Here is a 15,164-nt window from a genome sequence, read left to right as displayed (position 1 = left end):
AAAATGGCAGAAACCAGCCATAGCTGCAGCATCAGCACAGCAGGAAAGCAGCAGCCAAATCCACTGTATATGCAGTATGTGAGGGAAGGAGTCCAGCACACTGCGATGGCGATGCAGTAAAGAAAGATGGGTGTGAGAGCCGAGCACATTACTTTCAGTGTGCAGAGCCGCCTGTGAGCTTCCTGGCAGGACTCCCATTACATTTCATCCTCTTCAGCATCTTAGGATCAACCATCTCTGAAGTTTATATTTGATCTACAGTATGAGCTGGTGTACATTCTCAGATAATCCCAAGGCTCTTTATTAGTATTTAAATGTTCTCTTCTTTTACACACCTCATGCACACTGGTCTCTCTGGGATCCTGCTAAAGGGAAACGGCAGCAGCCCACAGACCAGTTGCCTCATCTGCCTCCGACTCTCACTGAATACATCATTGAAGCCTTCAGACAAAGAGTCATACGAGCCTGTTATAGAATGTTTTGCAGCTGCAACATAATTGCGAATGTAACATTAATCACTCGACATCCACCTTTACTGGATGAGCATGAATGTTAATAGCCAATTATGCAAATATACAGAATTAAGATAATGAGTTTTGACTACAGTAAATTAACCCTTGCTCCCTCCTTTGAGGGTTTTATCCACACAAGCAGATCTGGCATTTGTAAAAGATTTAAAGAGACAGCGATATCGTGGATATGCGTGTGTCAGGGGAACTTGCAGTGGTGAAATATTGTTAATTAAAAAACAAATTGAAATTCTGACTAATTAAGAGAATTTGTTCGATGGAGCCTTTGAAAATCCGTTTTTTTTGCATATTACTTCTTATCCTCCTGTAAATTGCCAAATGCTTCTCTGTTATTTAGGAACCATGTTCAAAAATGGATTGTGAATTATAGTGTCCCAGGAAAGAGACAGTACTGTACTTTAAGCTTACGGCAAAACAGATTGAGGCTGAATTATTGAAGAGCGTCATTTCTGTTTGCCTGTGGATGCCTGCCAGTGAGGGTTGCATGCCACAAACTCTGTCAGTGTGTTTTGGATGTATCTCTATTAGCTTAGTCTAAGTAAATGCTTGTGTTCGCAATGTGACAATGCACTGGAAGGTCTTATGTTGTGTCCTCTCCAGGTTATAAAGATTGGTGCCCTGGGCCACAGGAAGAGGATCATCGCCTCTCTAGCAGAGAGACCCTATGAAGAGGCTCCGTCCAAGTCCCGTCGTCTGTCTCCAATTATGGTAAGACTGGTGATGTGGACATTTTAACACTGTCTCGTAAAAAAAAATGACCTTCCCATAGAAATAAACTGAATTCTCAATGACATTATGACGGAAACCTGGCTTACCTGGGTTAGGGTTTTCCAACACAAATGGAAACAAAACAAAAACTTCCCTTGGTTAATTTTAGTTAACAAATCTACTTGGTTAGGTTTCGTAAAAAGATCATGGTTTGGCCCAAAATAATTATGTTTGTCTAGTTGTCAAAGTTACAGACTTAAATTAAAAAATCAAGTCCTTTGTTGGTTTGACACATTCATCCCCCCAAACATCATTCCTACATGTGGTTTGGGAAATACAGGTGGGAACATGCAGTTCCCAGTCACAGTATTTAGCTTTTCACTAGGTGGCACTTGACACTAGACTTTGCTCTATCTACAAAAACAGAGCAAAGTCCGCATATCTTTTTTTCCAAAGCACCTAAAGCACCACCATTGTTAATCAGACTGCAGCATTGTTAGTGCTGCTATTTAACTAAGTGCAGAATAATAGTCAAAGCTCATTTGGTTAATGGATTGGGTGTGCTCAATATGCCCAATTAAAAGGGCTGTTCTGCTTATGGCTTCAATACAACCCATATTTAGTGTCAATGATGTTTATAATAAATACTTTTGAAAAAGCATAGGATGGAAGTTAAACAACATTTCTAGACAAGCTTTATTTTTACGCCAACATAATTTTGTGAGAAAATGGAACCCACTGTTTTTTTTCTAGAGGCGGATATCTAATTTTGGAATGAGATTCTTCAATATCATTATGTTCACAACAGTTAAATACTCAGGGCTGATTTCCCAGGCAGATTAAACCGGGCTAAAGAAAATTGAGAATCTCCACGGAAGAGGCTCTTTTGTCGGGGATTAGGCTTGGATGTAGATCAGGAAAACCAGCCCATGTAGACAGTGCTGTCAAATAATTAATCTAGGCTTTTGTGTGACTGTGGGTTTGTCTTCTTTTGTTGTGTGGCAGTTCCATGACCTCCTGTCCCAGAACACGTCTCCCCTCAGTCAGTTGGACCCGTACACCAGCCGCTCCATGGACATGCTGCTGCCCTTGACTGAGTCGGACCGGAGGAGAAGAGCGGTGGATCAGGACTGTAGTGTTTCCCTGCGGTCGTACAGCGAGAGGCCGCGCTCTGTAGTGAGTTTCAATTCCCTTCACTTTTAAAGTCTTCTGGGAAAAAACTACCAAGCACACTTTGGGTGAGCGACTGGCTGAATAATAGAGGAGGATAATGTTCAAAGTTAGATGTGTCAGGGTGTCTTGTCACACGTTGTTGCTGGAGTTGTATTCACATTTTCTCAAACGCAGAGTAGTTCTGCAAAAATAAACCTTCATGGTTGAGTTAAATCTTAGTGGGCAGACACAAAGAGCCACAAAACCATCAGACTGTAGCAAAATAAAAACTGCTAAGGGGGTAATGGGGGTTAGGCGATGTGACAATGTAAAGTACAGCACTGTGAGATCATATGAATGGCCGGTCATCCTTTTGTAGCTATCTTTTTAATATATCTGTCTGGATAAGGCCATAGAAAATGAGAACAAGGTAGGATTACTGCAGGGTTAGGGTTACATAACGAAAGGGGAGGACTGTAAAATAACATATTCTAGATGTCCTCAAGAGACTTCTATTAATGCATGGTGATATGGATTTATTGAAAAAGAAGTGTTGCAAATTTGATATAGAAAATGTATTTGATAACATTACTCCTATGCAAGGTAATGAACTCTGAAGTGTTGCATTATCTCAGACAAAACTCTTCAAATATGTCAAATAAAAACTTAAATGACTAATTTATGTCTTCTAAGTCGTTGAATAAGATCATTCATTTCGATTTAAATATTTTCAAATATTAATGTTAAAACATGACAGTCATGAATTATTGTTCTACCTGCGATTTTTTTCAATCTAGCCATAATATATCTGTTCAAGTAATCTGTTAGCTACTGCAGCACATTACATCTCCATAATAAAATCCATAAAGTTCAGCTTGGAGCATGCAAGTTAACCTACTTTTTCTAGCGCATTGTGGTTTTTGGCTCCATTTAAACTCACCCTCAACAGCTCTGATGTAAGAAATATTAAAAATAAACATTTTATAAACATACAAATTCAGTTAAGCATTTCATTTGCCTCCCTGAATTTCTTAGGTTTCTATATTAAATATTTTTCGTTAATCAAAGGTTATCATTTGCTAAAGGTCAAACCACGACATTATGCACAAACAGTTAATCTGGCATGATTAATTTCCTACTCACTAAGGTCAAAGAGAAAACACAGACACGCGTACAAAGATAACACCCCCACCACTCAGGAGCCATTATATTTTTTAATCAATACTTATCTTTTTTATAAATGCTTAGTGGATAATTGTCAGTAGTATATTTTACTCTGATGGGTGATTTATGAAAGAGCTGAGCCCAGTTATGTGCATGAATAGTTATGAGTATAACAACAGATCACACAGGACTCACACTAAAGTGCTGACCGAGCAGACTTCAGTTGGCTTCATAGCAATACCCAGCAGTCAGAAGTCTAATATGCTCAGAACACATTGATCATCAGTGTTGCTTGACTGACTGAGGTGTGCATATGTGAAGAAAAGTGACCCAGCAGAAGAAACTCAGAGGATGTCCCTGCCCTAAAGTATTTTATGTCACAATAATATTTGTGATTTTGATTAATTCATAATTGTGTAGCTATCTCTTTAATATATTTGGATATAATAGAACATGTTTGAAAGTGTTGGAGAAGGATTTTTATATTATTTTTGCATCAGCATGATTTGTCTGTATTTTATATTCTATTACTTCAAAACAATTATATCACGGAAGGATTTAAGGTTGTATTTGACTGAATTCGTTTTAGCTAGGTATAGCTAATAAACTGGAAACTGAGTATAGGTAGATGCAGAGGGGGGACTGATGTAAAACCTCCTCAAGGTCTACCTGCTAGATCTCTATTATGGCTTCTGGATATGGAATTATAAAAATATCAGTTCCTATGCCCCTTATAGAATCATTTAGTTTATTTGATGTCGTCAATGTGAATTGTGTTTTTTTCAACCAATGATTTTGCCTCCCTGCAGGACAGACAGAGTGAACGACAGAAAGACTCTCGTTTAAACCTCCGGCCTCCGAGCCAGTCTGCTACCTATGCCACGGTGTCCGCCTGGCATCACCAGCCTGAGAAGCTCATCATGGACTCCTGCGGATACGAGGCCACCGTAAGTCACTTCTTTTTTAAAAAAAAAGGTATTTTCGGGCCAGAGGGCCTATATGAAGAACTTAGAGTGAAAAGGACACTATAAGTCCTCCCCTCTGTCTTAAAGAGACAGAGGGGAGACAATTGCATGGATTGTTCGGCCAGTTTAGGTTTTGAACTGGCCTATAGTGACTGCATATGGGCCGTCGCTCTAACCGCTGAGCTATCCGGTGGCCCCGTATGTCACTTTTTACTGTCTTTAGCTTGGAGGCAGAGATACTGTTCCTATACAATATAGATGACAGAACCGCCTGCCATTGCATAAAATAGTTTGACAGGGATATTTAATTTTATATACTGCATCTAGTTGTTCCATTGTATATCGTTGATTTGATATGTGTGTTCGACTCTCTCCCAGTACCTAGGATCAATGATCATCAGGGATCTACGAGGGATTGAGTCCACACAAGATGCCTGTGCTAAAATTAGGGTAAGTATTACTGAACAAAGATGTGGATTTATTTCTTCTAATTTGAATTGCTCTGAGGAACAACTCAGAAGTGTTTAATACATTTCACAAAATAAAAACAAAAATATGAAATGACAAGGTGACAAGAACACATACAACTGACAATTACTTTTCCCTGTATAATCACTTCCTAAATAATATCTCTGTTATTACATTATTGTTGCACTGTTTGTTAGGAAGAGCCAAATGCTTGTCCTGTTGTTTATATTCACATTTTAATTGTGTCCATTACAGAAATCAAAGGATTCAAGAAAGGGTCCAGTAGTCATACTGTCCATTACCTACAGAGGGGTCAAGTTTATTGATGCAGCCACGAAGGTAATGTGAAAGTATGTGTGTGTATAAGATTGTGTGCGTCAGTGTGTATCGATCTGTCCGCAAACATTGCAGTGGACTCGCTCAGTCTCCATTAGCGCTTGATTTCCAGTAGGAACTCACTTCCTTCCTTTCTCCATTAGACTATAGTGGCGGAACATGAGATCAGGAACATTTCGTGCGCCGCCCAAGATCCGGATGACCTCTGCACTTTTGCTTACATTACCAAGGATCTGAAGAGTGGACACCACTTCTGTCACGTCTTCAGCACAGTGGAAGTGGTGAGTGCATCCTGTTAGAGTAAGAATAATATAATTATGTCTGTAACTGTTCCGTGTAATCCATCGAGGAAACCCAAACATCTCTACATCATTCTTGAGCTTTTGAAAAATTCCTTCCACCATAACTTCGAAAAAACAAAGTGCCATTTGTGGGTTATCTGGTATCCTGCAGTCAAACCACATGCAGCATACTGTGGACATTATTCCCTTGATTGATTCATCAAATGGCTTGATTGAAGTTCCTCTCCCGCTATGCATGGCATTTTTATGTACAGGCACAGATTATGTTGTAATTCGTGTCTCATGTTCTGTAAAGGTCAAAGACAATCTTTTATCTTTGGCAGGTGGGCCACTGAAGCATCCCATAACTGCAGGGAATCTGTTTTACTGAATGATGATCAAAGTTTTCACCGGTTTTGAACTTCACTCATTTGTAACACGACTGCTCCTTGGTGCAGAATGTCTTTTTTTAACATCGCTTTTGCTTTTCCCTAAACATGTGCATGATATTTAAACGAGCCAAAATATAATTATACAGTTATTATCCAAAAAATTTGAAGAGCAGTGTGCCATGGCTCTTTTTTTGTGTGAAGCACAATTAATCGCTGATAATTTAGAAACTAAAGAAAATAATGGTTACTCTAATCAAGTCATAAATCATTGGAATTAAACTTAGAGTAGATTTTAATCCTCTGAACTACTTGATACGAAAACACGAATACCAAATGTTTAGTCACGTCCTTGAAATGTTAGGCTTTTAATTAAGGTCGTTAAATTAAATAACAAGATGCCACGTCAAGATCAACATGTGCAAATATCAGTTTAATCGCATAAAAGGACAACCCTGAATTACATTTAGCAAAGCCCAATTCTGAAAGACTTTGCTAGTCATTTCTTCCTAGCCTTCTTAAAGTTCTCCACGGCTTCAATGAGTGTCAGACATAATTACATTCAGCCAAGCATAAAAGGTTTTCATGCCCATTGAAGTATTGAATTTAAAAAGCAAACTCTATTGAACTGGCTGTTGTGTGTAGTGGTGATTGTGTCATTTACGTGTTGTAAAACCCGTTGTTTTGTGTCACTTAACACCAGCTTCAAAGGTTGATGTTTAACTTTTATTAAAAATGATTGACCTAACTTTATATCCGGTGGTGAATTTGATTTCAACACACTTTTTCGACAATATTTCTTTCCTCCACACAGACACAGACATATGAGATCATCCTCACCCTTGGGCAGGCGTTTGAGGTGGCCTATCAGATGGCAATGCAGTCGAGGGCGAGACACTACGTCCCGCCTACATCTCTGCCCTCGGAGGTCATAGAGACCAAAACCAGCCGCCCTGTGTCTCAGTCGTGGAACAGCATGCGGAGATCAGCAGTGAGTACCACCCTACAACTCTTCAGGAAAAACTTGGTGTGCACTTATTATCTGTGAGCGTGAGTGTGCTCTAGTTGTTAATGGGACAAGGAGTTGTACAATCATAATTAAGAATAGGTACGCAGATCTCATGACCGACTTTTTCCCAGTGACTTAATCCCCAACGGGCCACCTAGAGAGGAATATTTGCTGTGTGTTGTGATGAGTCATGACTTTGCTGGCAACTTCATCCCGCCCACTCCTCAACGCTTAGTCATTCAGAACAGGCACGATTCTTCTTTTTTTTTTGCACATGTGAAACATGATGAATGAATACTTTTATTTGTTGCGGGTATATGATTTCCTCTGGGACTTCCTGAAGTCTGGTGGTTAGACCTATGATTCTTCACTATTGATCGAGCGATTTTTGTAAATGTTCACGTATAGCCTCAGCTGTGCATCAATGCTTTGACTTCGCTGCACAGCCGGGAGCACGCACACTGCTAGACCACATAGACACAATTCACTTTGTTTTACTACCTGCCTGTAAGGATAATATATGGAGTAATCACAGATCTGCATAATGAGTCTCGCTGGTTGTTTGATTTTTAACTGAGAGGGGGGAGACGCCTATCTGCTTCAATTTGTTTTAAGGTTTTTTTTATGGCTCTGTAATGGCTTCCAAATCAAACGTTGGTTTGAACAGACTGTGACAGCCGCACACTTATTTAAAATGTTTCTCAAGGAGAGATTGACAGTTAGATAAGCCCCTCTCTCGCACAGCGTGTATGCTGTTTGCAATGATAACCGTTACAGATTTACCACTTTAAATTCCTCTGACAGAGATGTATTTGATTGGCTAAAGAATAAACTGTTGTGTTGACTGGCTACTTGTGAAACAATCCAGTCAGACTTTATCTCTCGAGTCCATTCTTGCATCTCAAGTTGCTTATCAGGAATTATCTTGGCCCGGATATCCGTTGCCTTCAAGTTTATTTTTCCTTGGTAGTCGGAGGCATGGCCCACCCTGCTCCGCCTCTGATTGGCTTTGAAGTTGTTGCCTTTTGTTATTTGGATTGTTTAGTGGTGGCATGAGGGGTCATAGGTTATAGGCTAAGGGTAAGAATATCATGGTAAGCCACTCAGAGGCAGAGCATGAGGTTAATGTCTTTGCCATCCTAGGAAAAACTAATTTGCACAGTATAAATATAGCTAGTTAGCTAATTAAACTAGTGATAGCTCCATTAGTTTACTGTAAAGGAAGTACTGTAAATGGATCATAATTTGATTGCTACAAACATTTATGTTCTGATGTTTGGAGGTGCCTATACCACTAATGATTGATTTAGTAAAGTCAGATTGCTAATATGACTACTCTATATATTTGTGAAGAAAGAAAGTGAAGAAAGAGACAACAATGGGTCACTAATTAAAAATGGAAAGGTAAAACAAAATTGTAAGATGACCAGCGCATCTGCAGGATGTATTCTTCATCCCTGTCATGCAACGCTGTGAGGACATGGACAAAATGGAGTTATTAATGATTTAAGTCTTGACTTTCCTACTTAGGCTTAAGTAAGATACACTAAGTCATCCTGGCTGCTTATTGTGTGCTGGCAGTGTAGTCCTATCCATTTTAGATTTTTTAAATCTACATTCTAGCCTTGTTTTTGCCGTCAATCATAATACTTGTTGATATAGTCACAGTAAGTGTTTGATGTCATTGCTGTCATATTGTCTTGTAGTCGTGGACAGAAAGGTAATTGACAAACATATTGTTGGTCATAGTTTGTGTTTATGAACTGCAAACTGTCCTACACTCAGATTGTCCAGGAGAAAGCTTGATAGACCTGCGTTACAGTGGAAGATTATAGCAAAATAAATGTTACTATTCCAAGACACAAGAAGTAAAAGACTATATTTTTGCCTTAGCACAGATGATAAACTGCTACCACTAAGTCTTCTCTGTCCCTCTTTACTCTCTCGTTTTTTTTAACATGTCTTTGTTCTTGTCTTCTTGGTCCTCCTGCCTCCCAGGGTGCCCCTCCGCTCGAATGCCGCTGCTGTCACTGTCACACGTGTACTACCCACCGCCCCTCCTTCCTCCCGTTGCACTCTGTTAGCCCCGGAGTCCAGGTCCTTCTCTTTCCTTTCCTCTATTCAACCTGTGATCACCTCACACATCTGCTTACACACCCCCCCCCCCCTTTGGTTTCTGTTGTGGTGCCGCAGCGGGCTTTGTCTCCTTGTTTCGTGGTTCTTAGTCTTTCCTCCATTAACGTTCTCCTCATCCTTTTACTTTCCCATCGCTCATCTTCATCTGACATGTTAGGGTTGTAGTTGCAATGAGTGGTAGGGAGAGGGTCTTTTGATGTGATCCACCTTCTCTATATTAGCACGGTTTGCCCAATTGTGTCAATTAGGGTCAAGATGGTGGAAGTTGTCTTTGTGGATGGTTTTAGCAGTTTTCCGTCACTTTTCATAGTTCTATCTTTATAAGACATGTTGTTAACAGGGAATCTTAACATTTAGAAACCTTTCTTGAGATTACTTTGAACCATTTTTAATTCATAACAAGTTCATCAGTGTTAATGATGTGTGTTTTGACCACTTATATTCTGTTTGTTTGTCCCGCTGGTGGAGAGCACATGTTGCTTTTGAACTACTAATCAGTTTATATGTTTACCTCCCAGAGGCTAGCTTTGGTTCACAGAGTGTGTTTCCTGTCAGACATCCTCCATGTTGTGGATTGAGTGTCTGTGATTATAACACGATCACCGGACCCCACCTCTAATCCACGTGCACCTGTGTGAGCCGAGGACTTCTGTGTCAGTCAGTGTGGCGCTGTGGCCTTCGTCTCACGCCCTCCTCTCGTCCCTCCTCCCTCCCTCCCCCCGGCAGATGGACCCCCTGGAGATGGACGCAGACATGCACTCCATGGGCAGCACCACCTGGCTCTTGGACCAGCGGGACTCCCACAGGCGCCCCGTCAGCACCAAGTATGAGACCACCATATTCTGAGGCCGGACCCCTGCAGCCGCCCCTCTGCACTCCCTCGTACTTTCTTCTCCCCCCTGCATCCGGGTCTTTATTTAACTCTCACACACACTCATACATGCAAGCCCCGTGCCTTCTCACTGTGATGGTATAGCATCCCTCAGGGCGCCCTACTCCTGCACCCCCCTCTGCCCCGCCCAGCGACCCACGCCGACCTCTCTTTACCTGCAATGACAAAACACTCCTGCGGCCCCCCCTCGGTACACCCCCCGGCAGCCTCCCTCCCTATTGCTGCTGCAGCCGATGGCGGAGCCCTGGAGCGGATGATCCTGGACTGATCTCATTTTACAGTGGCCCTGCTCTCTCGACCAAACTGCCTCTTCCTCCTCCTCCTCCTGGCAACTTGCATCTGCCTCAAAATCCCCGATAGCTCCCAGAGGTTGCTTCTTTATTGTTCTTCTTCTTTCACACCATTATTTTTTCTTTATTGATTCTCTGCAGGCAAAACAAGCGTTTTCATATGATTTGATTAGCTTTGTATCTAGATTAACATTGGGTTTGTTAAATGTACAGAAATTGTAAACTTGATAATATTGGGTAAGCTAAAAACGTGTGTTATACCAAAACAGCCAGTGTGTTAAGCTGTTAGAGGAAACATTTTGTTTTCTTGCAGAGATAGGAATATTGATACCACTCTCAGGTCTGTACAGTAAATATGAAGCTGCAGCCAACAGCCAGCTAACTTAGTGTATCATAAAGACTGACAAAGCTAACGTGGCTCTATCCAAAGGCTGAACAAATATCCAAGGTTTTGTACACTTAAGCACAAAACGTAAGACATTTTCAAATATGTCAGCTATTGTACAAGGACCATAATCAATTATTTGTTATCCATAAACTCACAACAAGTTGAATATCAAAGATATGCTAATGTACAGTATAAAGTATAACAAATATTTAATATGGAAGTATATTTATTTAAAAATCCTGACCTTGACAATCCAATTTTCCATGGGATTTAATGACTTCCAAGTTGTATTGTTAGATAAGTGACTCTAAACTATATACAGTATAATACGGCAGTCTTTGAGAACAAATGGGTTTTACAAGTAACTCACTTTAGAAGCTTTAGAGATGCTGGCATGTGGATTTATTTTCTAACCAGCTCGAATTAGATTCAATTGCTGCTAACCTTAGCTAGCTGGCTGCTAGCGTTGCTTCATATTAACCATGCAGACGTTTGAGTGGTATCAATATAATAACTCTAACTTTAACGTGTCATTTTGAAATAGCAAAAAACAAACGTTTATTCTGTAAAAACTATTTTTGAAAGTTTATTTTATCACCTTTAATTTCAACATTTCTGAATTGTTTTTGTGATTTTGCCTCACAGACAGTTATTTATTTTGTTCCTTTCTCCATCTTTAGCCTGTCCTGTCTCACCAGGCATCTACCACTGTGAGGCACTAAGAGGAGGCTGCTTTGATAAGCATGGGATGAAAGACGGACATTTAAATCAATGAAAAGACAAAACAGCAACATGAAGCAAACAACCTGTTGTTTTTCTACGCATTTGTACAATACTCACAACACCACCATGGATTGGATTGGTCGTGAACCTATCATGGATGATGTCTGGACTCATGTGGACCAAGAACTGAACCCTCGTACACACACACACACACACACACACACACAGGAACTTTCCTACACTTTACCGAGGACAACAGCCTTACGTCATTTAGGTTATCTATAATCAACTAAAGCCCCCGACCTTGCTGAATATCATCACTACCCAACAACTGCACGCCTCCCCCTGCTTTTAAAAGACTGAAAAGAAGACGCCTCTTCTCATTTCCTGGTGTGTTTGTTGACTGACCGTCCGAACGACGTTCTTGATGGTACAGTTTTGTCCATATGAGAGTCGTTGCTCTGGCCTTTGACTGCCCTGCAGTCTCTCAGCATTCATGGTAGCACCGAGAGACTGTTTTAATCACAGTATCTTCTTTGTCAATTTAAAAAAAAAGAATATCACTGTGTTGAATCGTGGCACTATCCCTTTTAATACCATCTTTTCTTTGGTGCATTTATAAAGTGCTTTTTGATAGACTGGGGTCGATTGAAAGGAAAGCGTGATTTAAGGAAGGGATCACAAAGGATCCAATCATTGAACACACCACCAAAGAAAGTGTACTGACATTAAATCTCGCAATTTTGGTAATCGCAACCAAAACAACGTCCTCAAACACATTTTCCCATTTGTATTTTAATGAGCCCGGAGCACAATTTGGCACAGATTTCCTAACATAGCATCCTATTATTATGATTACATGGGTAGCTATCCGTGCTGTTTCACACCAATTTTAGAATTAGCTACAGTACATGCAAAGTATGTCACTTGAAGATAAACGGCAGTGAAAAGATTTAATTCCACTACATAAAAAAAAGAGCCAAATCCTAAGTGTTGCTCTGTTAATGCGAATGGATTTTTATGCTGGGAACATGACACAGTTTTTTGTGTTTAGAAACAAATGAATTTCCCTCCTGCACTGTGACTCAAAATGCTCGTTGTGGAGTTGACGCGTATCTGTGGGTCCTCCCCTGTTTGCACTTCCTGCTGTATGCCTGGTTTCTGTCTGTCCTCATGGGAGTTTGGACTGCTGCTGTTTACATCCCGTCCACTGTCCTTGTTTCTGTGTGAGGCATTGAGCTCGTCTCCACTGACTGTTAAGACGGTCTGTGTGCGGTGCCACTCTGTTCTGACTGTTAGCTTCCACTGACGATGCATGCTGGCAGTGTTTCTGTGTTCTTGATGCACTTGGCCTAAGCAGTCTCTGTTTGTACTGTAGCTGTGTCTCGTCTCTCTTCGCTCATCTCGCCATTTGCTTTTTATGTTCCCTCCTCTCGACACCAACACCGCGCGATTCATCCCCATCCCTCCCCATGTTTCCACTGTCCTCCCAACACTTTGTATATTTCTTCCATTTTCTGTGTCACCAAGACAACCTGCTCTAGTATGGATGAAAAAAAAAAGAAGGCATTACACTTTAATGAGCAGCAGCTATTTAAAGCAAGTTTTGGTGGCATGATTTTGACTGTGCATGTACCAGTCTTTTTTAACATCAATGTTTTCCTTGTGTAGCTCACCCCATCGTTCAAGTTTCCGGATACCAAGCTGTGAGTTGAAGGGGAGCAGCCGATGTGAGTGTGTGTGTTGTTGTTAGAGGGCAGAGCGGAGGGAAAAGAGGTAGAGGAAATGAGAGGTAAGCCTAATGCAACGTGCAGGGCCAAACAGCTACTCTGACATTTATATCTCACTCTGTATATCCCCTGCTCCTCCACCGGCCCCATATCAACCCCAACACACAGACGAAAGGTAACCCCCCCACCACCGGCTATACGGGACCCGTGTATCACTCCTGTCTCGAGTAATCAGAAAGGGTCAGTCTATTTCCTGGCCTCCATGTGGCTTTCTGATCTCGTCATGTAGGTACTGTTATGTTTAGAGCACTGTAGACCACTAATGAGCATTTCTATTGATTCAGGTCTATTGGAGATAGAAACGGTGGGAGTTGTTAAGGAGAAAACAGAAATGTAACGACGTGTAGAGAAAAAGAAAAAGAAAAAAAACTGTACCAGCATACAATGCTTTGCCCATGTTTGTGGACAGAGTATGGTTTGTCAATGAAAATGTGATACTGTTTCAAATTTCAAAGCAATATTATATTAATGAAAAATTAAATAATACAATGACAAAACAATCCCTATCAAGTCTGTTGTCAGCTTTGGTTTTGCATTATGGCTCAAAAAGTCAATCACAGAAGGAAACATAACACCGTCTGTTTGAAAGGTAAAGTGACAAACCTGTTGGGTAATATTTAACAATTATACTTTCAGTGTTTCCCCTGAAGTAGAACATTTAATGTATAATGTCAACAAACAATCAGTCTTGATGTGTGCCTACCATGGTTTGGATTACACATTGAGAAACTGAAACGTTGACTTTAATTAAAGATGTTGTGTCAACAGATTTCCCACAACTGTATTAAGTTAGTTGAAAGCAATAACATTAAGTTTGACGAAAAAACATTAATATTATTGTCAAGTCACAGAGCTAAGCTTTTGATTTGTGTTTTTAAAAAAATATTCTGCTGTGTTGATGACATTTTCAGAATCCTCAAATCTCATTTAAACCTACAGTAACTTTCTATACATGTAAATGACTATACATGTGTTGAATATGTTCTTGAGTTGTCAACTAACACAATCTTAAATGTCACCAATTATTTTTCCAAACCTTGAGAAATCCCTTATTTTATTCAACGTAACAGTCCATTTCATTGAGTCTCCTGTACTCACAACGTGTGCTTGTTCAGCGTATATAACATTGTGTTTCTCCACTAAAAGTCATATATTGTCTTTTCAAACTATTTAAAGCCACATTTTTACGATGCATTGTTGAAGAAACACTGATTTTCATCATCTAAAACTGCTCAACATAAAATGACCAGGTGTTCAAGAGAGTGCCATGTAGTGCTGTTTAAGCTCTGAGTTTGTCTGCTTTTGTGTTAGCTCTGTCGTTTTAAGTGTATCCAGTCATTGTTTTCCCAGGATATTGTTTAAAACATGAATTGAGGGAAAAACGGTGATTTCTTAAATAATGTATTAATTATATTTTTCATTTGTATGGTGGATTGAATCGTGGCTGCCGAAGAATGGAAAATATTTGTACAAATAGGAGCCTGTTTAGTACACCACCTTCCACCTATAGCACCTACTGAAGGGGAAAACACTGAGTATAGTTTTTGGTTAGTAACTAAAGGTGTAAAAAACATAAATTCAGGAAAAAGTACTCACCGTCATAAAAATCTGTCTTCATTAAGATAAGAAGAGAACCCAGCTACATATTAAAAGTATTATTTACAAACTCTAAGCATCATCTTTGGTACTTGATGCCTTTCCTGAGGCATGAAGTAAACCAACAGATATGGTTTTCAGTTAGTTGACCTTTTCCAAAACATTTCTAAAGCACTCTCGTGTTATGACTTTTTTCAGTAACGCACTGAAACTACTTGCTACTCTTGTCCAGGTTAAAAACTGTAACTCATTATGTTTCATTCAACTGTTTTCTTAATGTTTTGTGCATTTAAATGTGTGTTTGAGATGCATCAATGCAATAATAGTTAAGATCAAGCTTGGATTTA

The 15,164-nt window shown here is 40.1% G+C and overlaps 1 protein-coding gene across 8 annotated transcripts in view; it reads left to right on the top strand.

Moving 5' to 3' along the window:
• Nucleotides 1-15,153, top strand: part of anks1ab (ankyrin repeat and sterile alpha motif domain containing 1Ab) — a 53,158-nt gene extending 38,005 nt beyond the window's left edge. For 2 of the 8 annotated variants that reach the window (XM_034205728.1, XM_034205734.1), the window contains 9 exons: nt 1,131-1,238; nt 2,244-2,414; nt 4,364-4,501; nt 4,898-4,969; nt 5,243-5,326; nt 5,467-5,604; nt 6,808-6,984; nt 8,984-9,099; nt 9,865-15,153. In XM_034205728.1, coding sequence (XP_034061619.1) covers nt 1,131-1,238; nt 2,244-2,414; nt 4,364-4,501; nt 4,898-4,969; nt 5,243-5,326; nt 5,467-5,604; nt 6,808-6,984; nt 8,984-9,099; nt 9,865-10,114 — 1,254 coding nt within the window. In that variant the 3' untranslated portion in view covers nt 10,115-15,153. The remainder of the gene's footprint in view (nt 1-1,130; nt 1,239-2,243; nt 2,415-4,363; nt 4,502-4,897; nt 4,970-5,242; nt 5,327-5,466; nt 5,605-6,807; nt 6,985-8,983; nt 9,100-9,864) is intronic. The other 6 variants (XR_004568017.1, XM_034205731.1, XM_034205729.1 and 3 more) reach the window with 6 other exon arrangements.
• The last annotated feature ends 11 nt before the right edge of the window (nt 15,154-15,164 follow it).

The sequence above is a fragment of the Gymnodraco acuticeps genome, unplaced genomic scaffold, assembly GCF_902827175.1.
Source record: "Gymnodraco acuticeps unplaced genomic scaffold, fGymAcu1.1, whole genome shotgun sequence".
Taxonomy (NCBI): Eukaryota; Metazoa; Chordata; class Actinopteri; order Perciformes; family Bathydraconidae; genus Gymnodraco; species Gymnodraco acuticeps.
Note: the sequence above shows the minus strand (reverse complement) of the source record. Positions and strands in the feature narration are given on the sequence as shown.